At 38.9% G+C, this 27,796-nt stretch overlaps 2 protein-coding genes across 2 annotated transcripts in view; one reads left to right on the top strand and one right to left on the bottom strand.

Moving 5' to 3' along the window:
- acvr1ba (activin A receptor type 1Ba) overlaps nucleotides 1-13,243 on the top strand; it is a 14,329-nt gene extending 1,086 nt beyond the window's left edge. The window contains exons 2-9 of the mRNA XM_073822872.1: nucleotides 4,800-5,042; nucleotides 5,182-5,427; nucleotides 5,503-5,733; nucleotides 7,591-7,758; nucleotides 7,858-8,014; nucleotides 8,116-8,240; nucleotides 10,265-10,395; nucleotides 11,124-13,243. Coding sequence (XP_073678973.1) covers nucleotides 4,800-5,042; nucleotides 5,182-5,427; nucleotides 5,503-5,733; nucleotides 7,591-7,758; nucleotides 7,858-8,014; nucleotides 8,116-8,240; nucleotides 10,265-10,395; nucleotides 11,124-11,249 — 1,427 coding nt within the window. The 3' untranslated portion in view covers nucleotides 11,250-13,243. The remainder of the gene's footprint in view (nucleotides 1-4,799; nucleotides 5,043-5,181; nucleotides 5,428-5,502; nucleotides 5,734-7,590; nucleotides 7,759-7,857; nucleotides 8,015-8,115; nucleotides 8,241-10,264; nucleotides 10,396-11,123) is intronic.
- A 940-nt stretch (nucleotides 13,244-14,183) lies between these two features.
- The window catches only part of kmt2d (lysine (K)-specific methyltransferase 2D), a 33,684-nt gene continuing 20,071 nt past the window's right edge, over nucleotides 14,184-27,796 (bottom strand). Inside the window, exons 36-54 of the mRNA XM_073822923.1 lie at nucleotides 26,945-27,032; nucleotides 26,806-26,866; nucleotides 26,216-26,448; nucleotides 23,205-26,120; nucleotides 22,981-23,124; nucleotides 22,702-22,866; nucleotides 22,313-22,460; nucleotides 22,139-22,220; nucleotides 21,873-22,048; nucleotides 21,668-21,792; nucleotides 21,440-21,575; nucleotides 21,222-21,337; nucleotides 19,829-21,146; nucleotides 19,601-19,737; nucleotides 18,510-18,640; nucleotides 18,145-18,430; nucleotides 17,996-18,069; nucleotides 17,114-17,222; nucleotides 14,184-17,022 (exon numbers count right to left, since the gene is read on the bottom strand). Of these exons, the coding sequence (XP_073679024.1) occupies nucleotides 16,930-17,022; nucleotides 17,114-17,222; nucleotides 17,996-18,069; nucleotides 18,145-18,430; nucleotides 18,510-18,640; nucleotides 19,601-19,737; nucleotides 19,829-21,146; nucleotides 21,222-21,337; nucleotides 21,440-21,575; nucleotides 21,668-21,792; nucleotides 21,873-22,048; nucleotides 22,139-22,220; nucleotides 22,313-22,460; nucleotides 22,702-22,866; nucleotides 22,981-23,124; nucleotides 23,205-26,120; nucleotides 26,216-26,448; nucleotides 26,806-26,866; nucleotides 26,945-27,032 (6,538 nt within the window). The 3' untranslated portion in view covers nucleotides 14,184-16,929. The remainder of the gene's footprint in view (nucleotides 17,023-17,113; nucleotides 17,223-17,995; nucleotides 18,070-18,144; nucleotides 18,431-18,509; nucleotides 18,641-19,600; nucleotides 19,738-19,828; nucleotides 21,147-21,221; nucleotides 21,338-21,439; nucleotides 21,576-21,667; nucleotides 21,793-21,872; nucleotides 22,049-22,138; nucleotides 22,221-22,312; nucleotides 22,461-22,701; nucleotides 22,867-22,980; nucleotides 23,125-23,204; nucleotides 26,121-26,215; nucleotides 26,449-26,805; nucleotides 26,867-26,944; nucleotides 27,033-27,796) is intronic.

Raw genomic sequence — 27,796 nt, 5'->3', positions numbered from 1 at the left:
AAACCCCCCAAAAAACGTACATTCCATTGTAACACATTATCACAAAAAAGTTTTAGGGCTGGGAATTGGTTCTGTCCATTTGATGTTGAGACATGGGTGTTGCATTCAAAAATGTGTGTGAGCTTGTAGTCGATTGTGGCGGAGCAGGGTTAAGCAGACTAAAAGATTTGAGAAATCCGCCATACATCAACAGTCATTTTGACCAGAAGATCGAGTTACGGCACTTTCATTAAAAATGATGAGGTCCAAAAAAAAATAAAAAAAGATCTGGCTTCCGGACGACTTTACGTTCAGTAAATAGACAATTTCACATTTATAGATTGTGTCCTCTGACGTAATTTAGTCTAATATGTTGTTGTCACAAGTTAAAAGGCATGTTGATATGTGTAATGACTCTTTACATCATTGAGAGGAAACGTCATGCTGAGTTTTTTCCTCAGTTAGACGAAAAACATGTTGGAATATGAAATGTGTCCACACTATACATGTGTATACAGGTTGACTTAAAGAGGCTTTGTGATTCCATGAGCTGTTGGACTGACATAAAAACTAGTGTTTGCATTTGTGACATCTCTGGAATCCTTATTGTTTGATGGAGACTTGAAAAACTGAAGTGTGTAATTTCTGCGTCGCCATGCAGAACTGCGAAAATAACAATTGTTTTTTAAACAGGTTTTCCTGAACACTCCCTTCATCTTTCATTGGTTGACAAAACAGATAACCCTGCTCCAAAATCACACCTTTAGTTGAGTCAGTTTAACTGTGTCAGGATGCTCAAACTGAACAGTTTTGATGGATGGTTTAAATCAGTCTATGAATGGTTACTTAAAGTTGCATCTGCATATTGGATTTCCAGCATAATGTTGTCCCTCAAGCAGAAATGTAGGTTACAGTGAGGCACTTACAGTGGTAGTTAATGGGGCTGTTGCTTTAAGGGAAAGTGATGCTTTAAATAATATAAAAGCACTTACAATTAATCTTATAAAACTTGTGTAATATTTGAACTGTGCCATTTTTACTGTAATTAAGACCACAAAGTTGTACAATTGAATATGACTTTACACAAAAAGGGTTGGTAAGTGATTTTTTTTTCCACACTGAAATCACATTAATACGCATATTGTTTACATCTTGTGGCTTTACTATGGTTGAAGGATTGGCCTTATTCACTTCAATTCTAAGTGCCTCACTGCAACCCAAAATTGCAGCTTTTAAACAAGAGGAGGGACAAGTAGAAATAAATGTTTGTGCTAATCAACATTATGCCTTTAGTGCTGTTGATTGAGCAACTGAACCCGGAATATTCCTTAAAGCGTTTTAACCAAAAAATTACACACTTCAGCAGTAAGTATAGTTATCCTGATTGTGATTAATGTGATATCTACATTGCATTTTCTCAGACCTCTTGAGAAAGAGACTATGAGGCAATTACGGTCATTCTATTTGCTGCCCGGTGATTTAATGATATCGTGTGTGCTCCATTAGAGGGTTATTATGGCATCGGGTTGTTTTTCTCTCGCTATCAGGGCCTGGTTACCTCCGTGTAATCTGCAGGAAATTCCTTGTCCATGTGAACTTCAGTTGACTTGGATCCGCTCCACTAACGGTTACTGGCAGTGCGCTTCGGTGTCTGTTAGATCACAGCCTTTATAAGATTTATAAAGAGTACACAAACACACTCTCTCGCACTCCCTCTCCTGCTCTATGACCCGACACAAATACACACGGTAAAAAGCGAGGTTGACACTTGTTCAGAAGGGTGTGGTTCCGCCACTTGCATGTCATGAGTTGTGCAATAAACCTGTGTGCGAAAAACTGTGGGAGGAAGCGTAGTGAGTCAGATCAATTAAGTGTGTGTGAAGCGAGATGAGTGACAGTAGGACTACAAAGTAAAAACAGAGGCCTGAACATGTGGGAAAGGCGAAAGAAAAGCGTTGAAATGAGAAGAGAGGATTAGAATAGACTGTTCCTGACAGGGACGCCCAGAAAAGACTGGGCATTAAAGAGCTTTTTGTCCCTTGGTGGGCCCTGTTGTGAACAGTCAAGTGTCTGAAGTCCTGTTATTTTAAAACCACTGCAATTTGTCTTGAGTGGCCTACCATTGTATGTGGCTCGGATAAAATCGAGGGCGCCGCTGAAGTATGAACGCCACCCCTCGTGTCATGACCTCGGTCACCCTCGGCAGTCTGCGTACCAGCAGTCCTCACATCCTGTCTGAGTTTTTCTGCTCTGGTGAAGAGACACAAAAATACACAATGGCGATGACAGGTCTAAAACAGTTACAAAATGCGAGATGGTCGTCCATCGTGGTGACTATTTGAATGCCCCTGAGAATTAATGATATTGTTTATTTATGCCCGCCAGCTTTTAAGGTTATGTTGTAGGCAATATGTAAGGTGTTACAATGGTAGACTTTAAAAAACCCAAAAATGAAAATTCTGTCATTAATTACTCACCCTCATGTTGTTTCAAAGACCTGTAACCCCTTAGTTCATCTTCAGAACACAAATTAAGCTATTTTTGATGAAATCCAAGAGCTTTCTAACTAGACAGCAACACAACTTATATGTTCAAGGGCAAAAAAGGTAGTAAAAACGGTTCAAATAAGGTAGTAAAAATTGTTTTTATATGAAATAGTCTGTGACATCAGTGGTTCAACCATAATATTATGAAGCTACGAGAATACTTTTTGTTTACAAAGAAAACAGAAATGGCTTTATTTAACCATTTCTCCTTCTCACATTTCTTCTCTTTTGTTTTAGTCTTCACCGCACATTCTGGAGAGTATCATGTCGTATCATACAACGTTTTTTAATGTCCTTACTACCTTTCAAGGCCTTGAATGTGTTAGTTGCTGTCTATGCAGGGGTCCAAAAGCTCTTGGATTTAATCAAAAATATCTTAATTTGTGCTCTGAAGATGAACGAAGATCTTACGAGTTTAGAAGGATATGACGATGAGTAATTAATGACAGAATTTTCATTTTTGGCTAAACTATCTCTTTAAATGGTCTTATCTGGTCTTATCATCTGCATGACTGTACCATGGAACTTCCACAGGACTCATTTTTCTTATTTTTGAAATAGTAAATGAAACCGTTTACGACATACTTGCTAAAACTCTTCTGACATGAATGTCAGAAAATTTCTTTTTTGATTGCATCAAGGTAGAAATGTCATGTATTGCTTTATAGCTGACATTATCTGTTTCTTAATGTGTCAGCTGGATTGAAGTTTCGTTTCAGTTGTAATTCACGTATAAACGAATATGTAAATCAACTTGCAACATTAAGAGTTCATATAAACACAATTTTTAGAATCTGAAATCAAATTAGATTTATTCCCATTGAAATTAGCTCATGTAAACATACCAAGTGGTCTCTAGTTAGTGAAGGTGATATACAAAATTGGTTGATATTTTGAGTTTTGCCAAGCCAAGCTGGTCGGTGAACAAAAGTGTAAGTTTCCACATTTCAGATGCAAAATCTAACAGCAGCCTTGCCAATAGGTGATAGTTTTGATTTGAGATATATTTGTGAACTGAGTAAATATTATGTAAAAGAAGTACTTCGTCAGACTTTTCTAAGTGTTCAGACAATACAAAGGATGAATAACATCTATATTCGAAGGCCCTCTTATCTAAGATGATATGTAGCCTACCTGGTACTTCTGTTGTAATAAAAATAAATGTTAATGTCAGTTCATTGTTGTACATAATTATTTTTAGTGTTTTGGTAGCATTTTAAAGGATTAGTTCACCTAAAAATAGTTACTCACCCTCATATTGTTCCAAACCCCTAAGACCTTTGTTTGTCTTCGGAACACAGTTTAGATGTTTTTGATGAAATCCAAGAGCTCTCTGACCCTCCATAGACAGCAAGGCTCCTTTCACTTTCAAAGCCCAGAAAGGTACCAAGAACATTGACAAAATAGTCCATGTGACATCAGTGGTTCAATCGTAATTTTATAAAGCTACGGTAAAACTTTACCACTCTCCAGAGGAGAAAAATTGTTGAATAAAGTTATTTTCTCTGTTTTTTTTTTTTGTTTTTTTTTGGCAAAAAAGTATTCTCGTAATTAATGACAGAATCTTCAGTTTTGAGTAAACTAACCCTATCATATTAGTATAAATACTTTTACTAAATATTAATAAGAACCCTGGTTGAGAACCACTGTTATAGACTTGCATTGAAAAAGGCAACTGAGCCAGTTCTAGAGACTTGAGACTTGATTTTGGGCTAGTTAGCAACCACCCAAAATACCCTGACAACAACATAGAAACATGTTTTAAAATACAGTTTTTAGTGTAATAAAAATCAACTTTCATTTGGATTTGAATGCACTGTTGATTCTACTACTTCTCTTACATGTCAAATCTAATCATCTTGCTCATTATTTATTGCAAACGGAGTTCTATGACACTGCGATAATGCGTCTGTGAAAGTGTTTTGCTGATATAAAGGTGCTGCAGTGGGGGTCCAAATCAGGCCATTCCATGCCAGCTTCTGCTATACACAGTCTGTTTGGGTTCATCTGCAGTGGGGGATTTAGTTTCATGTTATGCAGTTTGGTAGCAAACTGAACTCTACATGCAGTGCCTCTGGCCTGAGTTACCCTACTCAGTGATTCCTGATGTCCTAATATTGGTCTTGCTTGCCCTCTGGTGGACATTTTAAGTTAGCACAATTAAAGCAGGAATAAGTAAATACATCCTTATTTATGATCTGACATTAAGATTTTAATGTCAGACAGTTATTTAAAGGCATATTTTAATATTCATCTTTCTTTTCTTCTCTTTAGCTCTTAAGTGTAATTGCACAGCCTGTGAGAGCAGCGGTTATGTGTGCGAGACCGACGGGGCCTGCATGGCCTCTACGTCCTACATTAACGGTCAGGAGGAGCAGCAAGTTCGGATCTGCATCCCACGTGTCAGCCTGGTACCACCCGGACAGCCCATCTACTGCTTGAGCGCCAAAGGCCTGCTCAATACACACTGCTGTTATACGGATTTCTGCAACAGCATCAACCTTCAGATTCCCAGCGGTAGGAGTACAGCCCAAATATATAATTTGAATTGTAGATCAGCAAAATGTGAATTATTTTACCAAAATAAGAGGGATCATTATCACTTAGTACTGACCCCTCACCAAACTGTAAAGTGCATTTTCCTTATCTCTTTCAGGGATTGCTGAAGACAAAGCGGACAGTTGGGGTCCTGTAGAGCTTGTGGCAGTGATAGCAGGCCCGGTCTTCCTCTTTTGCTTGCTACTTATCGTGGGAGTGCTCGTTTTCCAGCACCACCAGCGCAACTATAACCACAGGCAGCGACTTGACGTTGAAGATCCGTCCTGTGATCATCTGTACTTGGCCAAAGACAAGACCTTACAGGATCTTATCTTTGATCTGTCCACCTCCGGTTCAGGATCTGGTAAGCTGCACTTCTGTCCTCCTCCTGTATGTGCGTAGTGTTTTGTTTGTGTGCTAATGAGTTTTCTCATTGCAGGCCTGCCCTTGTTTGTTCAGCGAACAGTGGCCAGGACAATTGTACTGCAGGAGATCATAGGTAAAGGTCGTTTTGGGGAAGTATGGAGGGGGAGATGGAGAGGAGGAGATGTGGCTGTGAAGATCTTCTCATCCAGAGAGGAACGATCCTGGTTCCGCGAGGCCGAGATTTACCAGACCATCATGCTCCGTCATGAGAACATCTTGGGCTTCATTGCTGCTGATAATAAAGGTATAGAGAATTTATCATTATATTGGCTCAAATAAATTATTTAAATAAACATTCAACAAACAGTTATTTTAATAAATAGTTAAGTAATACAATTGTTTGTTAATAAATGTTTTTATTAGCCTGGAAAAAATCCAGACCCAAATCTATTAAGATTAAGGGTCTGGCACCGAGCTATAAAAAGGGCCTAACTCGAGGGGCAGCACCAAGCATGCATTTGAAACTCTCACTGCACGCAATTGGATAACGCCACGACCAATCACTAAGTTTTCACTAAGCCCCATACGCTTGGCTACCAGCGGAGCTAACTGATAGATTAAACTCTTGCCGCATCCAGTCGGCAAAAAACAGCAAAAACGTCCTTCTTGCAAAGGAACGGTTCGAGCGCGGTTTTCTAGTCTAACTCGCTCATTGTAACGGCCTGTCACTACTGGATCCGTACCTTTACACGATTTGCACCGCGCATGTGCAGAAACGCAGGTTTTGCTTTACAAATTTAATAATAAATGTAATAAAAGCTTTAAAACATGTGTTAATGACTGTGTTAGCGATTTTTACGTTTACTTTATTTTTTTATTTTTTCTATATATAATTGAAATTTATTTCAATTATTACAGGTCGGGTAGTGTCACAAACACATTAAATTTTTAGTTTTATAACAACATTATTATATATTATTTTGATATATTATTTTATATTTTATAAACTGCCGTAAATCGTTTAGTCGTACTTCAGACAGGAAGTAGAAAATAAAAAAATAAAGTAAATGTAAAAATCGATAACACAGTCATTAACACATGTTTTAAAGCTTTTATTATATTTATTATTAAATTTGTAAAGCAAAACCTGCGTTTCTGCACATGCGCGGTGCAAATCGTGTAAAGGTACGGATCGAGTAGTGACACGGCCAAAGCCGTTTCAAACAACTGGTGTTCATGGGCCTCTGGCCCGCCTACATCAGATACACCGATTTGATTGGTTCCCAGAACTGCTTACATAATGCAGTAATGTGCATCATTGCTCGATGCCAGATTGTCTTGCAGAGACTATTCAAATTGTGCACTCGCGAGACCTCTGGATTTTTATAATTTGATAAATACTTTGCATCTCTGTTTAAACATTTACTTTAATTATTTACAATAATAAATCATCTATTTAGCTATCTATCTGTTTAAACATTTACTTTTAATTTTTTTGTTAACATATAATATTACATTTTTTTTAAATAATAAATCATATCTATCTATCTGTTTAAACATTTATTTATTATGTTAACATAATGTTGTTATTATTATTATTATTATTATTATTATCTATTTATCTATCTCTTTAAAAATTTTATCTATCTGAACCTTTTTATTTAATTTTTAATTTTTTGATTTTAATATATGTAGTATTATAATTATTTAAAATAATAAATACTATCTTTCCATCTATCTATCTTTCATCTTTTTTTAATCTTAAGATATAATATTATAATTATTGAAAATAATAAATACTATCTATCTAGTTATATATATATATATATATATATATAATTACATTTGTTTATTTTCTATATTTTAATGTTAATATAATGTATAATACTGTTTAAGATTAAATTATTTAAAATTAATTAATCCTATCTATCTGTTTAAACATTTTAATTTTTAATTTTCTGTTAAAATAAAATCTATCACATTATATCAAATTACTTTACAAATTACAGTTACTTTGCTTTTTAATATTTTAATGTTTAACATCGTCTTGTCTCTTTAATAATTTAAGTCATTATTAATATTTTGTTTATTGATCAATCATATAAAGAAAGTGATTTATTTTATCCCTAAATCTCTTTGAATATGTGTGTCTGTTTCTTAGACAATGGCACATGGACACAACTGTGGCTGGTGTCAGACTATCATGAACATGGCTCATTATTTGACTATCTCAATCACTACTCCGTCACAATCGAGGGAATGATTAAGTTATCACTGTCAGCAGCCAGCGGCCTGGCACATCTGCACATGGAGATCCTGGGAACACAGGGTAACTATGAAAGAATCAGTCTTTACATCTGAACTGTAAAAATCTCTCAAATCCTGTACTCTCAAAACCAAACTCAATCACTATGATCTCTTCCCACAGGGAAACCAGGCATTGCACATCGTGACCTCAAATCTAAAAACATCCTGGTGAAAAAGAATGGTACTTGTGCCATAGCAGATCTGGGGCTTGCTGTACGGCACGAGTCCATTACTGATACTATAGACATCGCACCTAATCAGAGGGTTGGCACCAAAAGGTACATCTATTGGCAGGCACTGCTACTACATTCGCGGCTGCTTTATATAAATGTATCTATGAAACCTGCATTACCTAATTTGAATTTAATCTGCCTTTCAGATATATGGCCCCAGAGGTACTAGACGAAACGATCAACATGAAGCATTTTGATTCTTTCAAGTGTGCTGATATATATGCCTTGGGACTGGTATACTGGGAGATTGCACGACGGTGTAATGCTGGAGGTGAGGAAAAAGGAGCTTAAATTATCTTCCACCCACAGTCTCTTAACAAATGTGATTATTGCCAGTGCTTTCACTGGGTGTAGGTGCCATAGAATTTTGGGGGTTTATTCGGCACTAAATCAGCATATTAGACTGATTTCTGAATTTCTGATGTGGCACTGAAGTAAATTTTATGTAATAATACTATGGGACCGCCATTATTTCAATGATGTGAATTGATTGCACTCTGTGAGTTACTGGCGCTTTTTTTACCGCAACACAACTCAGAAAATAAAATACTAATACAATGACCACATTGTTCGACTTTTGGTAGTATTTTTTTCAGTCGAAGGGCAACAAGAAAAGCGATGTAGGTCTTCACTGCTTTTCTAGCGATAAGAAGAGGAGAAAAGAAAGAAGATGCCAGTGGATGAATAAAACTTTCTAAAGACCCGTGTCTTTGTTCTCTCTACTTCAGCCCTGATGCTTTTAGGCTTCTAGTAGACCACCGCTGCTGAAAGAGCTTACAAACGGCAGAGACAAGAAACGCTAGATGCCATCCTGGCAGGATTTAAACATGCAACGCTTGTCATGACGCCACAGCAACTGAAGGAGTTTCTCAGCTCAGATTTCACTCAATATCCAGGGGTGTTTAGACTCCTTGTGGGGAAAAATTGCTAGTCCGGTATTTAGTTTAAGCCTACACTTATATCCATCGCCACCTGAAAGGTCTTTCAGTAGCTGTGGTCATCGTATCAATATTGAGTTGTTGCGGTGAAAACAGCAACAGTTAGCACCAGTAGCTCACAGAGTGCAACCATTTCACATCAAAATAATGGTGCCCCCCATAGTCCAAAATATGTATAAAAAATATTGCTTTTGTTAAATAACGTGAATCTTTCATGCATATTCTACTACATATTTCAGTAAGAGACATCAATTACATTATATTAAGTTATGCATGTCTTACCCTGGGGTTGCCTTATAATAATATAATACTGTTTTTACTGTATTTTGATCAAATAATTGCAGCATTATAGAGTATAAGAGACTTCTTGTAAATGCTTAACAAAAATTACTGGAAAAACCTAAAAAAAAAGCAGCTTCAGAAATAGCAAAAAAATTCTTAAAAAAATGTATGTTTTAGTGATTTAATTATTCATTTTTAATCATAATTTTTAAATAATATTTGGCCAATTTATGCAGACCAAATAGAATTATTAGGCTTTAATTTATTTACAGGTTTAAATACAATTATATATGGGGCCAGAGTAAAAAAAATTCAGATTTATCATAATTACCAGCCTTGCTTCCACCTCCCAATCCTGAATATTTGGTTGGGGTTGTAACATTTTCCCATGGGACTGTGAATGCTGATTTATTTTGCTACACGTGACCAATAAATGAAATCTTAAAGGGAACCCTAGGTATTAAGACTTATATGTCTCAATATAATGTAAAAATGATGTATCTCACTGAAATATGTACACCCCTAGATAGATATCGCGTGAAATCTGCGCTAAAAACTTCTTCAGTGGCTGCGGCATCATGACAAGCATCTGCTTGTTTACATCGTTTGTAAACTCTTTTCAGTAGCTGTGGTCTACAAAAAGCCTAAAAGTGGAGAGAACAAAGACGTGGGTCTTTAGGAAGTTTAATTCGTCCACAGGCATCTTTCCATTATTTTCTCTTCTTCTTATTGCTAGAAAAGCAGTGAAGACTTGCATCACTTCTCTTGTTGCCCTTTGACTGAAAATTACAACCGAAGCCACACAATGTGGCATCGTAGCAGTATTTTATTTTCCAACTTGCTTATTCCGAGTTGTGTTGCAGTAAAAATAGCAACAGATAGTGCCAGTAGCTCACAGAGTGCAACCATTTTACGTAATCAAAATAATGGCGCCCCCCCCCCATACAAAATATATATAAAAAGATGCGGATTTTTAAAATAATGGTTTTCTACTACTATATGACATAAATCGTTGCATTGAGTCATTCAGCAATAAACTTGAACCTATCAACTCAAATTTCTACTATCTTCTCAGGCATTCATGAAGATTACCAGCTTCCTTACTACGATCTGGTGCCCTCTGACCCCTCCATAGAAGAGATGAGGAAGGTGGTGTGTGATCAGAGACTACGGCCCAATGTGCCCAACTGGTGGCAGAGCTACGAGGTAAAAACTCCCATTTTTATCTTATTTTGTCCAAGACCCTCCCACTTTGACATTTTCAAAGACCAATCACAGTTTATTCTGTCAATATGTGACCCTGGACCACAAAACCAGTCATAAGGTTAAATTTTACAAAACTGAGATGTATACATCATATGAAAGCTCAATAAATAAGCTTTCTATTGATATATGGTTTGTTAGGATAGGACAATATTTGGCCGAGATACAACTGTTTGAAAATCTGGAATCTGAGGGTGCAAAAAATCAAAATACTGAGAAAATCACCTTTAAAGTTCTCCAAATTAGGTTCTTAACAATGCATATTACTAATCAAAAATTACATTTTGATATATTTACAGTAGGAATTTTACAAAAAATCTTCAAGGAACATGATCTTTACTTAATTTCCTAATTATTTTTGGCATAAAAGAAAAATCAATAATTTTGACCCATACAATGTATTTTTGGCTATTGCTACAAATATACCCCAGTGACTTAAGACTGGTTTTGTGGTCCAGGGTCACATATGTGGTACATGTGGAACTGATGATAACAGTAAACCACACTAAAAAAAACATTAAAAGTGGCACAATTTTTGAGTACAATAAGCTTCAGGTGTGCCATCTGAGATTTTTTTTAAATTAAATTTAATTAAATTCAGCTGATTTTTGCTGAATTATACTAGTGAGAGAGGCTGGAAACTCATTTTCATTTGGGTTTTCTCTCCGCAGGCGCTGAGAGTGATGGGGAAGATTATGCGGGAGTGTTGGTATGCAAACGGAGCGGCGCGGCTTACGGCTCTGCGGATTAAGAAGACTCTCTCGCAACTCAGTGTCCAAGAAGACGTTAAGATCTGAAACACGCGGGATGCTGCAGATCCCTGTAGAGACGCACAAGCGAATTAAGACTTACGCCAAAAGCAGCCTGCCAGTTTTAGCCCTTTTTTGAACCTTCGAAAGTTGTGACGAGGCCTACCTCACCATCTAAGACGAAACTACTGAGCTTGAGTCCATCCCAGCCCTTTTTCCATTTCTCCAACATCAAAGTTCCCAATCGTGGATGAGCCTCCAACCGCTGATATCAATCAGCACAACCTCCCTCCATGGACCTATTGTTGTTGAGTTCTTTGTTTTTGGCAGGAATGACAATTGAACTGTGACAGGCATTTTGATTTTACCATTGTTTTTATTTCACCACTTTCGTCCAAAATGGACTCTGACGTGTGACTTTTTGAAAGAATGTTTAGATTTCATTTTTGTGTGTCCTCACACTAATACACCGTACGTCATATTCCAGCGTCAATCTACGATTATATATAGTGCTCTACTGCTGTTGTGAGAATGTGAAAAAACGTGGATAACACTGTCTCCTCCTGTTATGACTAGCAATTCATGTACAAAGCTAAGTGTAGCAAAGCGTGACTGTGTGACAAAGTGGCATTGCAGTTCTTTATTCCTGTGGAAGAAATGAAGAAGTGCAGATTATTTACTCCAGCCTGCTAATTTATCTGTCTTCAGGCTAAAAACTCACTCCTTCAATGTGGTTTCAGGTTTGAATGCTTTTAAATGTTCACAGGGAGTGTGTGTGTGTGTGTGTGTGTGTTTTATTTAATTGTTTTCGGGTTCTTAAAATCCGTGTTGTGATTGCTGAATGCATTATGGGATGATTGCTCATGTTTAGTCCTGTTATCCAACGACATACTGAGAAAAGGAGGAAAGTCACTACCACTTGTATGCTTTTTAAAAAAAAAAAAAATCTACTTATTTTAATAGGAACGTTTAGTATGTTCCATTCCCGTTATTCTGGGATGTTGGCATGTTAAACTGCACTGTCGTTATTTGTTTCCAATCAGTGTCCTTTTAGGGATAGTAGTTGGTACCACTTCAGAAAACATACACATGTAAAGTATTAAAGTAAAATAATGCATCTCTGTTTGCCTGCATTACAACATTTATATTGCCCTGCCTTGCATTGAAGAGTTGTCATTCAGTTTAATTTATAAGTACTACTGAACATTTCTTCCTCGTCTTTTACGTTTAGAGTTTTACTAATCACAAATGCTGGGCACGACGACACTGCATCACCCTTTGAATGCCATCTTCACTCCCTCCATCCTTTATTAACTTAACTTGCACCAATGTCTTGATCACAATCAGAAATCTGAATGGTTCTGAATGGTTAACTGGAATCTGTAGGTGCAAAACATGACTAGATTAGCATTGGCAGTAAAGCTGAATGCTTGTTGAAGGGCTGGGGAGAACAAGGGTTCTGTATTATGTGTAACATTTAATCGATTGCAGGCTCTATTTTATACTGTTAAGGTCATATCTTATGAATCTGCTCTGTGTAGCTGGAATATGTTTGATGACAACAGCTTGATTCAGTCGAGTTAAGTGACGGAAAGAATGGGTTAAATAACTAATTCTGACTGAACTTTGTTAAACCATGGTGCTCTACATCATACACTGGGAATTCTGTCCTTAGAAATGTATAGGCTAATTGTTCCACTATTTATATTGTGCTTGCTTTTTTCCTTACAACTTGGATTTTGCAGATGTTTGTAAAACATGTACTTTAACTTTTGCTGAAGACTTAAGGAATGACACTTGTTTCAGACGGTAGTTACTGCCACTTTGTGGAGGCAATTTAGTCGAAGTTCCCTGACATGTTTGTCCATTTTAGTCTTGATAATAAGAGGTCAGACTTGGTAGCCGATGCTTTCAATCCGATGCGTATGAGTTTTCGATCCTGAGGTTCCATGTGTATTTTAAACATATTGAAAACAAATCCACTTGTGGGTTAGTTAATATAATGTACATAAATGGTATACAGTAATAAATCCCTTTTCTTATTTCTGTTTCATTGACTCTTTTTCAATAACTTAAAGATTACTTCAAAAATCCTGATAATTTACTCACCCCCATGTCATCCAAGATTCGTGTCTTTCTTTTCTCAACTGAAAAGAAATTACCGTTTTTGAGGAAAACATTCCAGGTTGAAGGTTTAAATTACAGTTTCAATGCAACTTTAAATGGCTCACTACACAAACTATCGGTAACGTTAATTTATTAATGAAAATTAACATATACTTGCGCATGCGCGTTTTCACGCATTGCGTAATCAGGTTGGGAAAAAGTCACACGCGGTTAGTACTTATGTGTACTCCGGTTCAAAAGGTAAGGTAGTGAGGAAAAACTCCGTCTTATTTTCTCCTCCAACTTCAAAAATCGACATCGTTGTTTTTCCCTTTTGTAAACTTTGCTCGTTTGCTTTGTAAACGGGAACACTGAGTCGATACTTCCGCCTACGTCACGCGTGCGTAATTGCGCAACGCGTGTTTGAAGACGAGCATTTGTGGTTAAAAAGTATATAAATGTATTTTTTTTTTTTTTAGAAAATGACTTATCGTTTTGCTTGATAAGACCTTATTCTTCTGCATTTTCAATACAGCTTCAAAGGTCTTTACACGATTCCAGCAATTTAGACCTTAAACCTGTCGGCCACCATTTAAGTCCACTATATGGAGAAAAATCCAGTAATGTTTTCCTCAAAAACCTTCATTTCTTTTCGACTGAACACAGACAGAGATGAACATCTTGGATGATAAGGGGTGAGCAAATTATGAACACTTTTATTCTGAAAGTGAACTAATCATTTAATTATTTAGAATTAATAGATTTAATTATGATGTATAATTTACATGTGTTCATTTCTATGCAAATTTGTCCTATGAAAGATGCTATTCGAAGTTAAATAAGTTTCTAAGCTTCACATATGACAACATAGAAAGCTTTATATTTAAAATGCATTTTATTTTTCTTTACAAGAAAGAAAGCAGAGACAAAGAAATAAATGAGGGGCTGGGAGGGAAGGGGGCAGCCGTATATAAAGAGATGCAACCTCTGACGTCAAAAAATATGTACAATTCAAAATTATATCCATACAAAACATGCCACATACAATAAAAATGACCATTTTATTCATCTTCCCTAAAAGTAGCTCTGCTGTACAGTTGCAGCATCTTTTTTTAAAAAGTAGATCAGGTTGAAAACCAAAATCAGGATTTATTTAATTACAACACGTGTAGAGAGCTTAAATTAAAAGATTTCAAAAGAACGAAGGAGGGGGGCAAGAGTTACTCAGGCTAAAATCCAGTAAAGCGCCCGACTGGGTCTACCCTTAAAAGAACCAACTAGTTCGGAGGATGTATAAATAAAATAATGCTGAGTGCAATTCACATGTAATTAATGAAGATAGGTTCGATTAATGAAGTCATACCATTATCCGGCTACGCAGCCTTTTCATAAGTCATATAAAACATTCACTTCTACAGAGAGGGGAGGGAAAGAAAACAACGGACACGAATCAAAAACAGTATCATCTTGGGAGATTCAAGATTTTCCATTTACTGTATATGCTAATTAAACTGTCACTGATTCAAGGACAGGGTTCAGTAATTCACAAGCAGTAGCATAAATAAAAGAAATATACGTGAACAATATTACATAAATACACAAATGCTATGCACCATTTTACTGCTGTTTCTTTCAAAACAAACAAAAGTATCTATTTCCATGAAAAAAAAAAAAAACAACTTTGCATGAATCCCATCTTAAACGTGTGCCATTCACCGCAACCAGTCTTCCATAATTCATTGGTGAAGACAAGAGAAACATCACACCTTTTTAGTTAAACTGTATATGGTCTTGTAGGAAAAAAACGCAGATAGAAAAAAAAAGAAAAAAGTTAAATGCAAAAACACTCTGGTTCATATACATAAAGATATTACTTAGTTTGCCATTTTACATATATTTATAGATATATACACATTTAGTTTTCTGATAAAATGATATCCAGTGGTTGCTTCTTTCATGAATTTTATTTCTCTACAATTTTGAATTTGATTAAAAAGGGGCTGGATAAAGAGTTTAGACCCCTATTATGTACAGTTTATACATTTTGCATTTATTCTTAACGTGAGGTCATAAGTCAGGGGAGAAAGGAACAAAGTAGCATGGGCTATGTGGAGACTTTGTTCAACTCCCTTCTTTGAAATTCAACTGTTTTTTTTTTTAACTGTTTTAAATTACTTTCATATAAAAGAAAATAGAAATGCCCTTTTGAAGTCTTCCTCCATCGCCGCGTCGAGCCTGTAGACTGTGCTACCACTATCAAACCACGATACATAGATTAGATACAACCGGCCGTCAGCAGGCAGAGAAAGACTCACTACAGTAAGTTTACAACAGTCCACTATCACAGAAGGGAAGAGGCTTTACACCTAAGGGTCCTGGTTGGAGTGATGAGATCCGAACGGAGATCTAATGAACGCAGGATGGAAGGATTCAAGATGGGAAAACATGTCAAATGCAGTGGCAGTCTTGCATCACTAGTTTTTTTTGTTGCCCTATAATCTTTCAAATTGCACCAACGTGGATCCGCACCGTGGCCCTTTCTCGTAATTTGCTCCGCGAGAGAATCCGGATGAGCGTTTCTACACTAAAAGCATGATCCGCACGTGTGTCGACGCAGCTACATGATATCTACAGTCGGAAAAAGGTGGCCTCCGAGACACCCGTTTGAGTTTTGATTGCTCTAAGTAATGCATCGTCATATACTGTCTCTCATTTGTATAATCAAATCAAAAAGAGTTGCACTGGCTCACTATTGTAATCATCAGAAAGCAAAATATAGATAGAAGCAAACCTGCTGCTTAAGTTTCCCTGCTTATCCGAGAAGGCAATTGCCATGGACACATTCCTGCCTTCCCCTTTCCACAGTAGCACTTAACAGTTTAATACAAAGCAGTGACGTCCCACAAACTCAATGAGGTAGACTGGGTGAAATAAACCCACCTTTGAACTCAATATAATAAAACATCTGGTGCCTTTCGAGCCACAGGTCAATAGTATTTCGACGTTGTCGTATCTCATCACAGTTCTACGCAGAGCCACTCCAGGATTGTCTTGCCAATGTCCACGGTCTTCATTGATGATTTGATGGGAGAGCATTCGTCCGTTCATTCGTCTGGGGTGACGGAAAGGGTGGTAGCGGAAAGGATAGGTCCAAGCTAAAGTGTACTAGTTCATTTTTGAGTACTTACATGGCTTTAATCAAACATCTTCACTGAGTTCTAGTCTAAGTGTATTGATATGCTATAGCTTCAGTTATTTTGGTAGATGTCGAAGGGATCGATTGCAGCCCGAGTCAGCTTATTGTAGGAGGAAACAGTGGAGGAAGTAGAGGTGCTTTTGGCAGAGGTGTATTTTTTTTTTTTAATCGACACGAAAGATTCAAGCAGGTCCAATACCTTTGAGCTCATCTGTAAAAGGTTGTGGCATCAAAAGTTAACTCTTCAAAGCTTTGGCTCTTGTTGTGAATAACAAAGTCTTGTCTTTCAGGTGACTGAGAGTGAACTTTTCTTCCTCAATTTTAGAGCAGCTTATTAACTGGATAGTAAGAATATAACAGGCTTTGGCGCAGGAGTGTTCTGGCACCAGGGAGCAAAGACAGGTCAGACTCTTTCTCTGTCCCTGTTTAGTTCATCCACTTTCTGCAATTCCAGGCTCCACAATGGCAGGGGATCTTGTGCTGATCGTCCTCGAAGTCAAACTGATAGTCGTACGTCAGCTAAAATAGATTGAGAGAGAGGGTGATACAAAGTGTTATAACAGCACTGGGAGGACTGCCAAAACCAAAAAAGAAGATTACTGTAACTAACCTCTTCACCCTTCGGGATCCTGCGACTAGAAATGATAATGATCTTGTCCTCTTTGTCAAATGTCACAACTTCCGCGACACAGTTGGGTGCACATGAATGATTGACATAACTAGGGAGAAAAAGAAATCAGAAACTAAGACTCAAACACAAATTTTGATTTAGTCTTAGTCATAGTCTTTTGATTAAAATGCCATTTAGTTTTAGTCATATTTTAGTCATCTGAATTGTTTTAGTTTTAGTCTAGTTATAGTCAACTAAATATCTTATTTTAGTGAGCTAAAATCGAATGGGTTTTGTTAAAGTCTAATTCATTTATTAAGCATTTCACTAAAATGACCAAACTCATTGTTTAGGTTTGATATCAATGTTTAATCATGATAGACACAGATTTGACTGTTGTGACATGCAACATGCCTGTATATAAAAATAAACTGAAACCACTTCTCAAAGAAACGAGAACATGGTCTTTTTTCAATTAAATACCAATGGTTATACAGACTAATTATTCATTCTTTATGACAACTTGTTTACACATTTTTTATTCATTCAAACAGACATTTATTTATATAAATTAATTAATTAATTTTATTAGGGCTACTAAAGTGATTCAGTCAAGAACAGTGGGTGATTAACATCAATGCCACAAATAAAAGCAACTAAATTAGGCTGCTGTCCCTTTAAAACCAGATACGTGGATGCAACATGCGTGATGCAAGTCCGATATTCTCCCAACTGTAGCCGAAGCAAAGGAGTACTCTCGAGCTGTGTGAGAGGCGTTGCTTTGGTGTCTGCGCTTAGATAACCAGACCGAATTGTCAACGCAATTAACACTGGACTCAAACCAAACACTTGGATTGCAAAAACAGCAAAGTGTGATCTTACCGGGCAGGACCGCCAGTTAAGGTGGCATCAATCACATGCTCGTTATTAATACGGAACATGTAGATCCCACGGTTCTGAATTGAAGAAAACAACAAGTTTAGAAGAAAAAAAACTAGAGGAAATATGGTGCAAGCTAGACATTTACAAACCTGCTCCTCGTAAATCTTTTCTCTGCGATTTGCAACCTCGTTGCGAATGATGGTGCCGATGTACTCGATGACCATGGTGTGTTTTTCAAGGTCTTTCGCAGCGTACAGACCCAGTCCTTGAATGCGAGAACGGGCCAGGTACACATTGTTCTTCCACTCGGTTTTCAACCGACGATACTGAGAAGATTTGGAATGAACAAACTGCTTGCTGTACGGGGTGTTGATCTCCCCTGTAAATGTGCTCTGATAGGCTTTGGACATACTCGTGCTGTTCAGAGTATGAGGCCTGAAGCAGAATAAAATTGTGTTAGAACCTTGCATTCTCCAAACCATATTTATCTGGAATGGTTGCTTTTGTTTATTACCTTTTGCAGTGGGTGAGAATTTTGGGTTCTGATCGTGCACAGCCTGTAGGGTTGATCATGAGTGGAAGCTCCATGAGAGGATGGCGGCCATATCGGAACGTATAATTCTGACAGTTTTCCACACCAGGAAGCTGAAGGACATAGATAAAATTAACAATATTGTACATCATTATAATAAAGCCATTAGTGACCATGGACCACAAAACCAGTCATAAGGGTAAATTTTTTTTTTTTTTTAACTGGAATCAGTTTTTGCAAACTGGGTGCAAAAAAAATCTAAATTTTGAGAAAATCACCTTTAAAGTTGTCCCAATTAATTCTTAGAAATACATATGACTAATCAAAAATACCGTTTTTATATATTTACGGTAAACTTGACAAAACATCTACATGGAACATGATTTTTGGCATAAAAGAAAAATAATCACTAAAAATTATTTTGACACATAAAAATGTATTGTTGCCTATTGCTACAAATATACTTGTGCTACAGAAATTATTATTACTAGGCATGGGAAACTATTCTCATTTCAGTATATATATTTTTATTTATTTACTTACATATACATATACATAATATAAATAATTTATAAATTATTCTAGGGCCCTATGAAATGGGTTTTATTTTCTCCCTAAATTAATTTTTCTTTTTTTTCTTTTTTCAAAATTCATTTTTTTCCCCTATTTTATTTTTCTGGATTCCATTTTTTTCTAGACTCTGTTTTGATGGTTAAATTAAACAATATTAATTTTAAAAAAGTCTAGTTAATTGAAATCATGAAACTTAATATTCACAGACACTAGTCCATATTGCACTTTGATTTAAGTGTGTACTGACCTACTTTATATTTATTCATTTAAAATTCTGCACATTCTGTTACATTCCGTGTTGTACAGTGAATTCCATTTTTATTACTGGATTTCACAATTAAGTCCACGTTTTCCGCACCATGGAAATCAAATGGTCCTACTATTCTGTCCGCATTAGCAGAACAATGTATATGTTATATGCAAAAATAAATGTTATTTAATTGTGATGTTCATTTTTGTTAACGGTTCTCTGTTCCCAACCATAATTATTAAAGTCTCACCGATTCAGTGATTCGCATCACTGCATGGACAGTGAGTCCATACATCTCTTCTCCTTTGACGTGCTCGGTGAAGAGTTTTAACATGGCCGCTTCATCACGCAGCTTGGCAACCTGCTGCACAATCTTGGACCAAATTCCTGAAGAGCAGTGACATGACATTAGCATGACACAGCAAGAACAAACCATTAAGATTACATTTACAGCCATTTCAGAAAATAAACTACATACCATCTGGAGTGCTGTCATGAAAGTGCAGGTCTTCATACCCGTGCTCCAGCACACGCACTTCAAACAGGGGCCTGCCATCCTGCTCACTGATGCGACAACGGTAGCGACATCTGCGGTTTGGCACGCGAGTGCTCCAGTAAATGCGTGTGGCCTCGTAGCCCACTGGAAAGATGGCAGTGGGTGAGTGAAACACAACCATCTGAGAGGGCAAGAGCTGACCCACGGCATGGAAGATGAGCCCGCCAACACGGAACAGGTGAATGCGGTCGCCACGTTGCAGGATGCTTGCGATCTGCTTTACCTCATCTCGCTCGATGTAGACACGTCGGAAAACAGCAAAACTGCTAAGCTCTTCCTCACTGGGGCCTTTAAGCTTGTGCTGGGTGCAGAGCATAGTTTTGTCTTTGAAAAACATGCAGCGTGCCCGGATGGCACAGGCAAAATGATAAACATTCGGGCAGCGCAAACGATTGCAGCTGTTAGTAGCACCCGTCTTCTGACAGTAGGCACAGCGGGTGCGTAGTCCACGCCGAAGGGCAACCTCCACGTTAATAAGTGCACCGCCCTGGGTCTCATACACCTCAGTGGACCACAGAGCACAGTTAAGATGCACCCACAGATCTACATCGATGTTAAGCAAGCGTGCAGGACCATCTGTGGCACCATCTCCCTCTTCGTGGCAGAAACAGCACTTGCGCTTGTCTCGGGGAAGCTTGTTTGGTTTTAGCGTAATACGAAGCCGCTCCATGAGTTCAGAAACTTCACGGCTGTTTTCTTTCTTAGACCCTCCCTTGCGAATAGTGATGACTATCTGGAGACGCTTCCAGCGCAGACCCTTCCATTTTTTAACCTTGGGTCGTTCTTCTTCTTCGTCAGAAAGAGGCCTGCTACGATGTTTGATGGGTTTGAGAGATATCTCCAATGTGGGGGAGTCTAGAGGAGGAGAACTGGCTGGAGCAGAAGGTTGTTCTTCTGATGGAGCAGCTTGGGGAAGGACCACAGGCTCCTGAGATTCAGACTCCACTGTAACAGGGGAGCTGTGAGACTCCAGTTTAACTATAGATTCAGTTTTGGCAGGAGCACTTGGGCTTGCCGACGGGGATGATGTAGTCTGAACTGATGCGTCTGGTTCAGGTTTAGGCTCAGGTTGAGTGATATTTTCTGGCTCAGCTACAGCAGATGATGGGGGTGGAGGAGGTGATGGTGATGGAGGTGGAGAAACCTCGACAGGAATAACAGGCAGGTGGCGCACATCCAGATCTGAAACATTTGTCATGTAACAGTGCTGAGCAGGTCTATCTTCTTGCTCTTGGCATTCCTGCAAAAGTGTGAAAATGTCAGAAGAAATGTAAAATAGCAAAAAGACACAAAAAGAAAATCTCAGGAAACTCACCTGTTTGATGAGAGCAAGAATATCAACTTGTTTCCTCAGGGTACACCCAGGGAGGGAAACATCAAACTGCCTAAGCCATTCTGTATCATTGCTTGCAGAAGAGTCTGCCTTCAAACCTTTTTTAAAAATAAACACTCAGCATTAGGTGAAAAAAAAAGCAGCAGCTAAACAATTAACCAACACTTTGAGAATATTAAATGACAGCTTGACTGCATTACCTGGGTTGGAAGCGTCAGGTACTTTTCCAGGTCCAACACCTGCTCTACCAGGACTCTGGGGAAAAGCCGCCTCGTAAGAACTTGGCATACGTATGTGCAGCAGTTGGGCAACGGCCAACATCACTGTGTTAATATTCTGTTGAGAAGAAATCAAACAATTACATAAATCTTGTCATTCAAAATTACCTAGGGCTTTTGTAGTGATAGACAGTTAAGAGATTTAAATACCTTGGCTGCAGCTGATGAAAGCATGAAGGTTACAGACACTTCATTGCTTTTGGTTTTGTCCCACTGGCTGGATGAGGCCACAACTTTTCCATCCACTGACTCAAATGGTTTCGTCTCAGAAAAACCTGTACATGGTTAGAATCAGCAAGTCAGTGTAAAGATTAAAGCAAACCAATTAAAATAGTTCCCAAATGGTACCACATACTCGGGATGGCAGAACGAGGAATAATAGGGATGACAGGAGAGATGGCCCTCTCTTCTTCCTCCTCTTTGGGATCCAACAGATGAGGGAAACGTGTTGTCTCATCACCTAGTTGGCTTTCAGGTGAGGATGCAGGAACAATGCTGTCTGGAGCATCACTGTCATCATCGCTCTCCATCCTGAGTTCAGAGAATCCATTAGTGAGCTGATATAGACATAAGATTAGCTGTTCTGTGGAACATAACTGCATTATAGAGTTGGTGATTTACCGTATATCTTCGTTTTGGTTGTGAGGTGGAGTGGGAAGAGCTGCTAGTATGTCTACACTCTTTACTTCCTCTGGAACAGAACCTTTAAGAACAAGGAAAAATCAAGTACTGTGCAAAAATTGTCACACCATCAAACAGGCTCACTAATGAATTAGAATCAATAGTATGTCTCACCCATGGTATCTTCCGACGTCTCGGTCTCTTTCTGAGCTTCTGCTAGTTCTTCTACAGGTGTCACTCCATTTAAAAGCTTATGCTGCACAGAAGGTGGCGGAGTTGGAGGAAGTGATGATGGTGGTGTTGGAGGATTGCTGAGGTTGTTCTAATACAAAAAAAACACCAAAGAACATCTCAAAATATGGATATTTTTTACATGTTGGAAAAAGAATGAAAAGTGTTGCAGTCATTACAACCTGGTTGCATCTTAAAAACTTGTTTATAACAGTTTTTCACTGTTTATAATCAGTTTTTGGAATCCCCAGAATAAGGAAAACACAATGTCTAACGTACACAATCTTCAGTTGTGTACTGAAAGGTTTACAAAATGCCAAACTATAGTGTACCTTTGTAAGTAGTTGGGAGTAGTAGTCTGGAATATTGTCCAGTATAGCATTTCCAAATGAGCCTTTTAACTGAGCCTTAGCATTAGCTGGGCTACTGCCGAATGGAGCAAACAAATCCAGACTAGCAGTAATGGAGGGCTCCATCAAAGGAAGAAGAGAAAGTCCCTGTGGGTTAAAACGTAAGAGAGCAGTGGTTTAATATAATATTAATTCAAAGTTTTCATAGCTATGCATCACTTAAAACACAACAGAATTATTCAATAAGCCAATGCCACATACTTGTTTCAGCTGCTTCATTATTGCCTCAGTTTTTCCAACCTCTTCTTTCTTGGTTTTCTTTCTAGAGTTTGGCCCACGCTCTCCAGCTTTTGTGGTACGTTTGGCCTTGACTATTGGAGTTCTCTTTGTCAGTGACTGCAGATCCTAAAAACAGTAGCAGATAAAAATTTAGAAGCTCAAAAAAAAATACACAGGCACACACAAAGTGACTTGTTTGGTCGTACCTCCATGTTGCGTGGAGTTCCTTGAAGCTTCTGCTCCAGCATTGCTAGTTTGCTATTGATGTGCCCATTTATCTCATTATGAATTCCATCTGAGGGTCTCTGAGAAGCCATTTGTAAGTTTTTGGTTCGGAGGAGTTTCTGTAGAAGCTGTTGGCCAGTCTCTGTCCTTTGAATTTGGGATCCAAGATCTCCTGCTTGACTTCTAGAGCCCGGAGCAGAGTTGGCAATAGCACTGACCGCCTCTCCAGAAATTTCTCTCTTTATGCCATCAGAATGGGCCTCTACACTACCTCCTGTGTCACACTGGACCTCACGTGGTTCCTGTTTGATGTTTTGCAGTGTTATTTGATTGGGAAGTTGAGTTGGTTGAGTTGTTGCTTGGTGTTGGTTCTGTGCTGACTGAGGAGACGGACCATTGGGTGGAAAATGAGCTGAAAGAGTTTCAGTATTTGGGCTCTGTGTCTTGGCAGCTGGAGATCTCAAAGGTGAAGCTATTGATCCCCCTGTCTGGCTAAAGGGGCTACCCTTTCCTACAACACTATCTGGCCTAGAAGGCGATGACAAGTGACTGGAAAGGGACAAGGTGCCTGGCTCATGTTTATGTACAGATGCTGGGCTTGAACCAGGTTCTGGAACAGAAGACCCTGCAGGAGAACCTGCATGAGAGGGAGAGGCTTGAAAGGGGCTCAGTGCTGTCGCCACATGGGACTGCTGTTGCTGAAGGTGCTGGGGGCCTGGTGGAGTCTGAGACATCCTCATGAGTCTTTGCTGATTAGAAAGTGGGCTTCCAGGGGAACCCTGACCCACTAACTGACGAGGAGACATTGGTCTAGCCATATGCTGTCCAGGCACTGTGGCACGAACTTGACCCATTACTGGCCTGGGCACTTGACCCCTCATCATCTGATGCTGATGTAATTGTTGCTGCTGTAAAATCTGCTGCTGCTGAGCACTATTGATGTACTGAGGCAAAGGTCCTTGAGAAGGCTGTTGCATAGGCCCCGAAACACCTTGATGAAACTGCGGAGCCAAACCAGATGATTGTCCCATTGCTCCCGATTGCTGTTGAGTGCCAGCTGGACCATGTTTGCCTGCTAATCCAAAGCGGTGCTGCTGTTGTTGGGCTTCAAGACCAGGCATCCGTGGACCAACTGGTGGCCCCTGTGGGACCTGGGGACGCATTTGTCCCTGAGGCTGACCCTGCATTCTCAGCATCTGGCCTTGCTGTAGCTGTCGCTGTGCAATCATTGCCTGAATTTGCTGCAACTGTTGGTTGGGAGTCAGGTGACGCAGTTGGGGGTTCTGTGCAATGAAGGCCTGAATGTTAATAGGGGCACGTATTTGCCCTGCCGGAGCACCAGGCCTGGGAGTCATCATCATCTGCTGGCCTCTAGGAATGCCCATCTGTTGAGTCAAGAGAGCTTGCTGCTGTTGATTTGTAATGCCGGTCATTGTAGTTTGGGTCTGACCACTATTTTGGCCGAGCACATCCTGTGGTTGTTGTACAGCAATCTGACCAGCTTGCTGTTGTGCCATAAAACACATTTGCTGATCTTCCTGTTTTATTTGTATGGTGCTCTGGGTCTGAAGACCAAGTTGCATCTGTTGTTGTGGTTGTACTTTAAGATGAGATCCAGCCTGTTGGTTGCCCACAAAACCATGTTGTTCTGCTACTCCAATATTCTGGTTTGATTGAGGTTGTGCTGTCTGTTGCTGACCTATAAAAGCATGTGCTTGCTGTGGCTGTCCAACACCACATTTCTGCTCTCCGCTAGATCCCTGTTGTTGCATCTGAAGTGGTGTAGGAGGTCCACCCTGCTGAGGGGGTGTTTTTGGACTAAGCAGTCCTCCATCTTTATGGTCAGGATCTTGGACACCTTGCTGTAAGTTGTCACCAACCCCTTGGGTACTCCCTGATGGTGGAGCTTCTAAAGCTCTTTGTGGCTCAGAGGGACCAACCTGCGTTGGTTGTTTCAGTTGTGAAATTTGTTGCTGCTGAAGTTGAGCAAGGTTTTTTGCAGCATTCTGCTGCTGTTGTGACATGAGCATGCGCTGAGCCATTACACTCTGCTGTTGAGGCGTGAGTTGGGCTGGTGGCCCTCTTACAACATGCTGTCCACCCGGCCCATGCTGATCCATCAAACCCTGAGGTCTCTGAAGCTGCTGAACAATTTGTTGATTACCAACCATAACCTGTGGCTGGCCTGCCATCATATTTACAGTTTGAGCCATTGGCTGGCCCATGACATTATGTTGCGTCTGCCCAATAGCCTGGTTTCCCATCATACTGGGAGTTGTCTGAATTAACCCCTGCTGATTTTGCTGGTTATTCATTAATCCTTGTTGTAAGTTTGGCTGCTGTTGCCCCATATTGCCCATCAAAACCTGGGTTGGCTGGTTGCCCATGGCTCCAGGTTGCTGATTCATTATGCCAGGCTGCTGAGGTTGATGTGGCATAGCCTGCTGCCCCATCATCAACTGTTGTTGTTGTTGTTGCTGCTGCATTTTTTGGACTATTTGCATTCTATGCTGTAACTGTCGCTCTTGTATGACTCTTGGATCAGGTGGACCTTGTGCTCCAGGGGCTTGTTGGAAAAAACCAGGAGGTGGGACTGGTTGCACAGTGCCAGCTCCAAGTGGGAGAGAAGGCTGGGCTCCACCAAAAGGTTGCATTTGTGGCATTCTAACTGGCATGCCTGCCTGAGGTATCCCTACTTGAGGCATTCCACCAGGTGGTTGACCAATAATTGGTCCTCCTTGTTGGCCCATAATCATTTGTCCAGGTATCTTGGAAAGCATGTGGGGCGCCTGTGTAGACGGCCCAGGAGCTAGCATGGAAGACCCTTGCTGATGCTGCTGTTGCTTGCTTCGGTACTCTGCAATAAGATTGGTGTGCTCCTTTTGCTGTTTACGCACCTGGAAAAGCATTTTTTTTTTAGTTGTTATTAGCTGAATGACTTTCAAAACAACAAAATCTCTCTCATTTGTTTGTAAAAAGATATGTTGCATACCTGGTCCAACTGTTTCTGGATCTTACTTTGTTCTTCAGTGACTAGTTTGAGCTTTTCAGCATCTGCTTCTGCAAATTCACGTCCAGCTTTCTTTGCAGTGCGCTGTTTGGCACACAGAGCTTTGCGAGATTTACGGTGTGCTCCAATTTGCTCTTCTAAAAACTTCAACTGCATTTGCAGCAACTGCTGGGTGTGCACAAGCCATTCTTCATATTGGTGCTGCTCAGCATCATCTGTTATAAGTGTGATGGCCCAAGAACATTAACAGCAAGAAATAAACTGAACTGTCTATAACCTAAATGTGTGCCTATATAACAATTTTAAGCAACCTATGTTTTCCACTATGCAACACATAGTCAGATTTCCATGTTATAGTCTGAACTTTGAAATTGTGTCAAATTTCTGGTTGCAGAAATTTGACACAATTTCAAAGTTCAGACTATAACATTCCATTTTATTGTCTGGATTGTTTTCTGCACTGCTTCAAATGAGTGTTTACATAGGGAACATAATACAATATATAACAGAAATGATAATAATAGCATTGAAGGGGTGGTTTACTAAAAAAAAGATAGAAATGCAAAACATACTGATGATGCCAAATTGCGGAGGATTTGGTCTTGCTTGAACCTGGTTGCTGCCTTCTCCTTCCTGAAATAGGAGGATTTAGGTTAAGATAACATAATACATTTAAATGAAATGTGAACTACAGAAGAATACTAAACCTACCTTAGAAGACCCAGGTGCAAGCTGAGCCTGGGAATCCTCATTTCCAGGGGCTGAAGTTAACCTTTGAGCCAAAAGAGATACTTGTTGCCTAAAATTAAATAAAATTTAATTTAAATCTGAAACAGACCCAAAGTAGGCAATTCCATTGAAATGTCAACCAGCAAATTATTTAGCAAAGGAACAAAACCACTTCTAAATCATACATTTAAATGTTAATTACTGCATTAAAGAGCTATAATAGATGTAAGGTAATTGCATAATGCATCTACCACATAGGAGGTGTGCACCAAATGATTCCAATTTAAATTATAAAAGAAAAAAATTGCACATTTCAAAGTGTAAGGCATCTCTCAAAATGTCATGTTCATTTCTGTCATGTCTGAAATATGATTTCCTGGTTTAAAATGAAAAAAACATGTCTAGACTGTTGTTTTTCTTATGTCTGAACTATCTATAATAGGTACTAAAACCTTTTTTAAGCTTAAGTGGCATGTAAGTCAATCATCTTTCTGATTCATTCAGACATTGGTTTCATTAATTTAAGCTATACTGTTTTTTGTTTAATTAAAAAGGGTTAAATAAGAGAGCTGACACCCCCAAAGGAATGTCTATTGGGTGTGTGAGCTGAATAAAGTTATTCCTGTTCAGTCTGTTAAAAATATCATATTCTTGATATTAATCTGTTTCTGTGAGCTCTTAAAATGGACTCTTCCTCATTCCAGTAAGATGATGTGGCCGCTCGGATGCAACAACATTCAAATAAATTTCGGTGGCCTGGCAACTTCTCCGGGTGCTTTCAATCCGGGCATTTGCATGCGCAATATAGGCTATACTCTTATAATATTATAACTT

Source organism: Garra rufa, chromosome 18 (genome assembly GCF_049309525.1).
Source record: "Garra rufa chromosome 18, GarRuf1.0, whole genome shotgun sequence".
NCBI lineage: Eukaryota > Metazoa > Chordata > Actinopteri > Cypriniformes > Cyprinidae > Garra > Garra rufa.
Note: the sequence above shows the minus strand (reverse complement) of the source record. Positions and strands in the feature narration are given on the sequence as shown.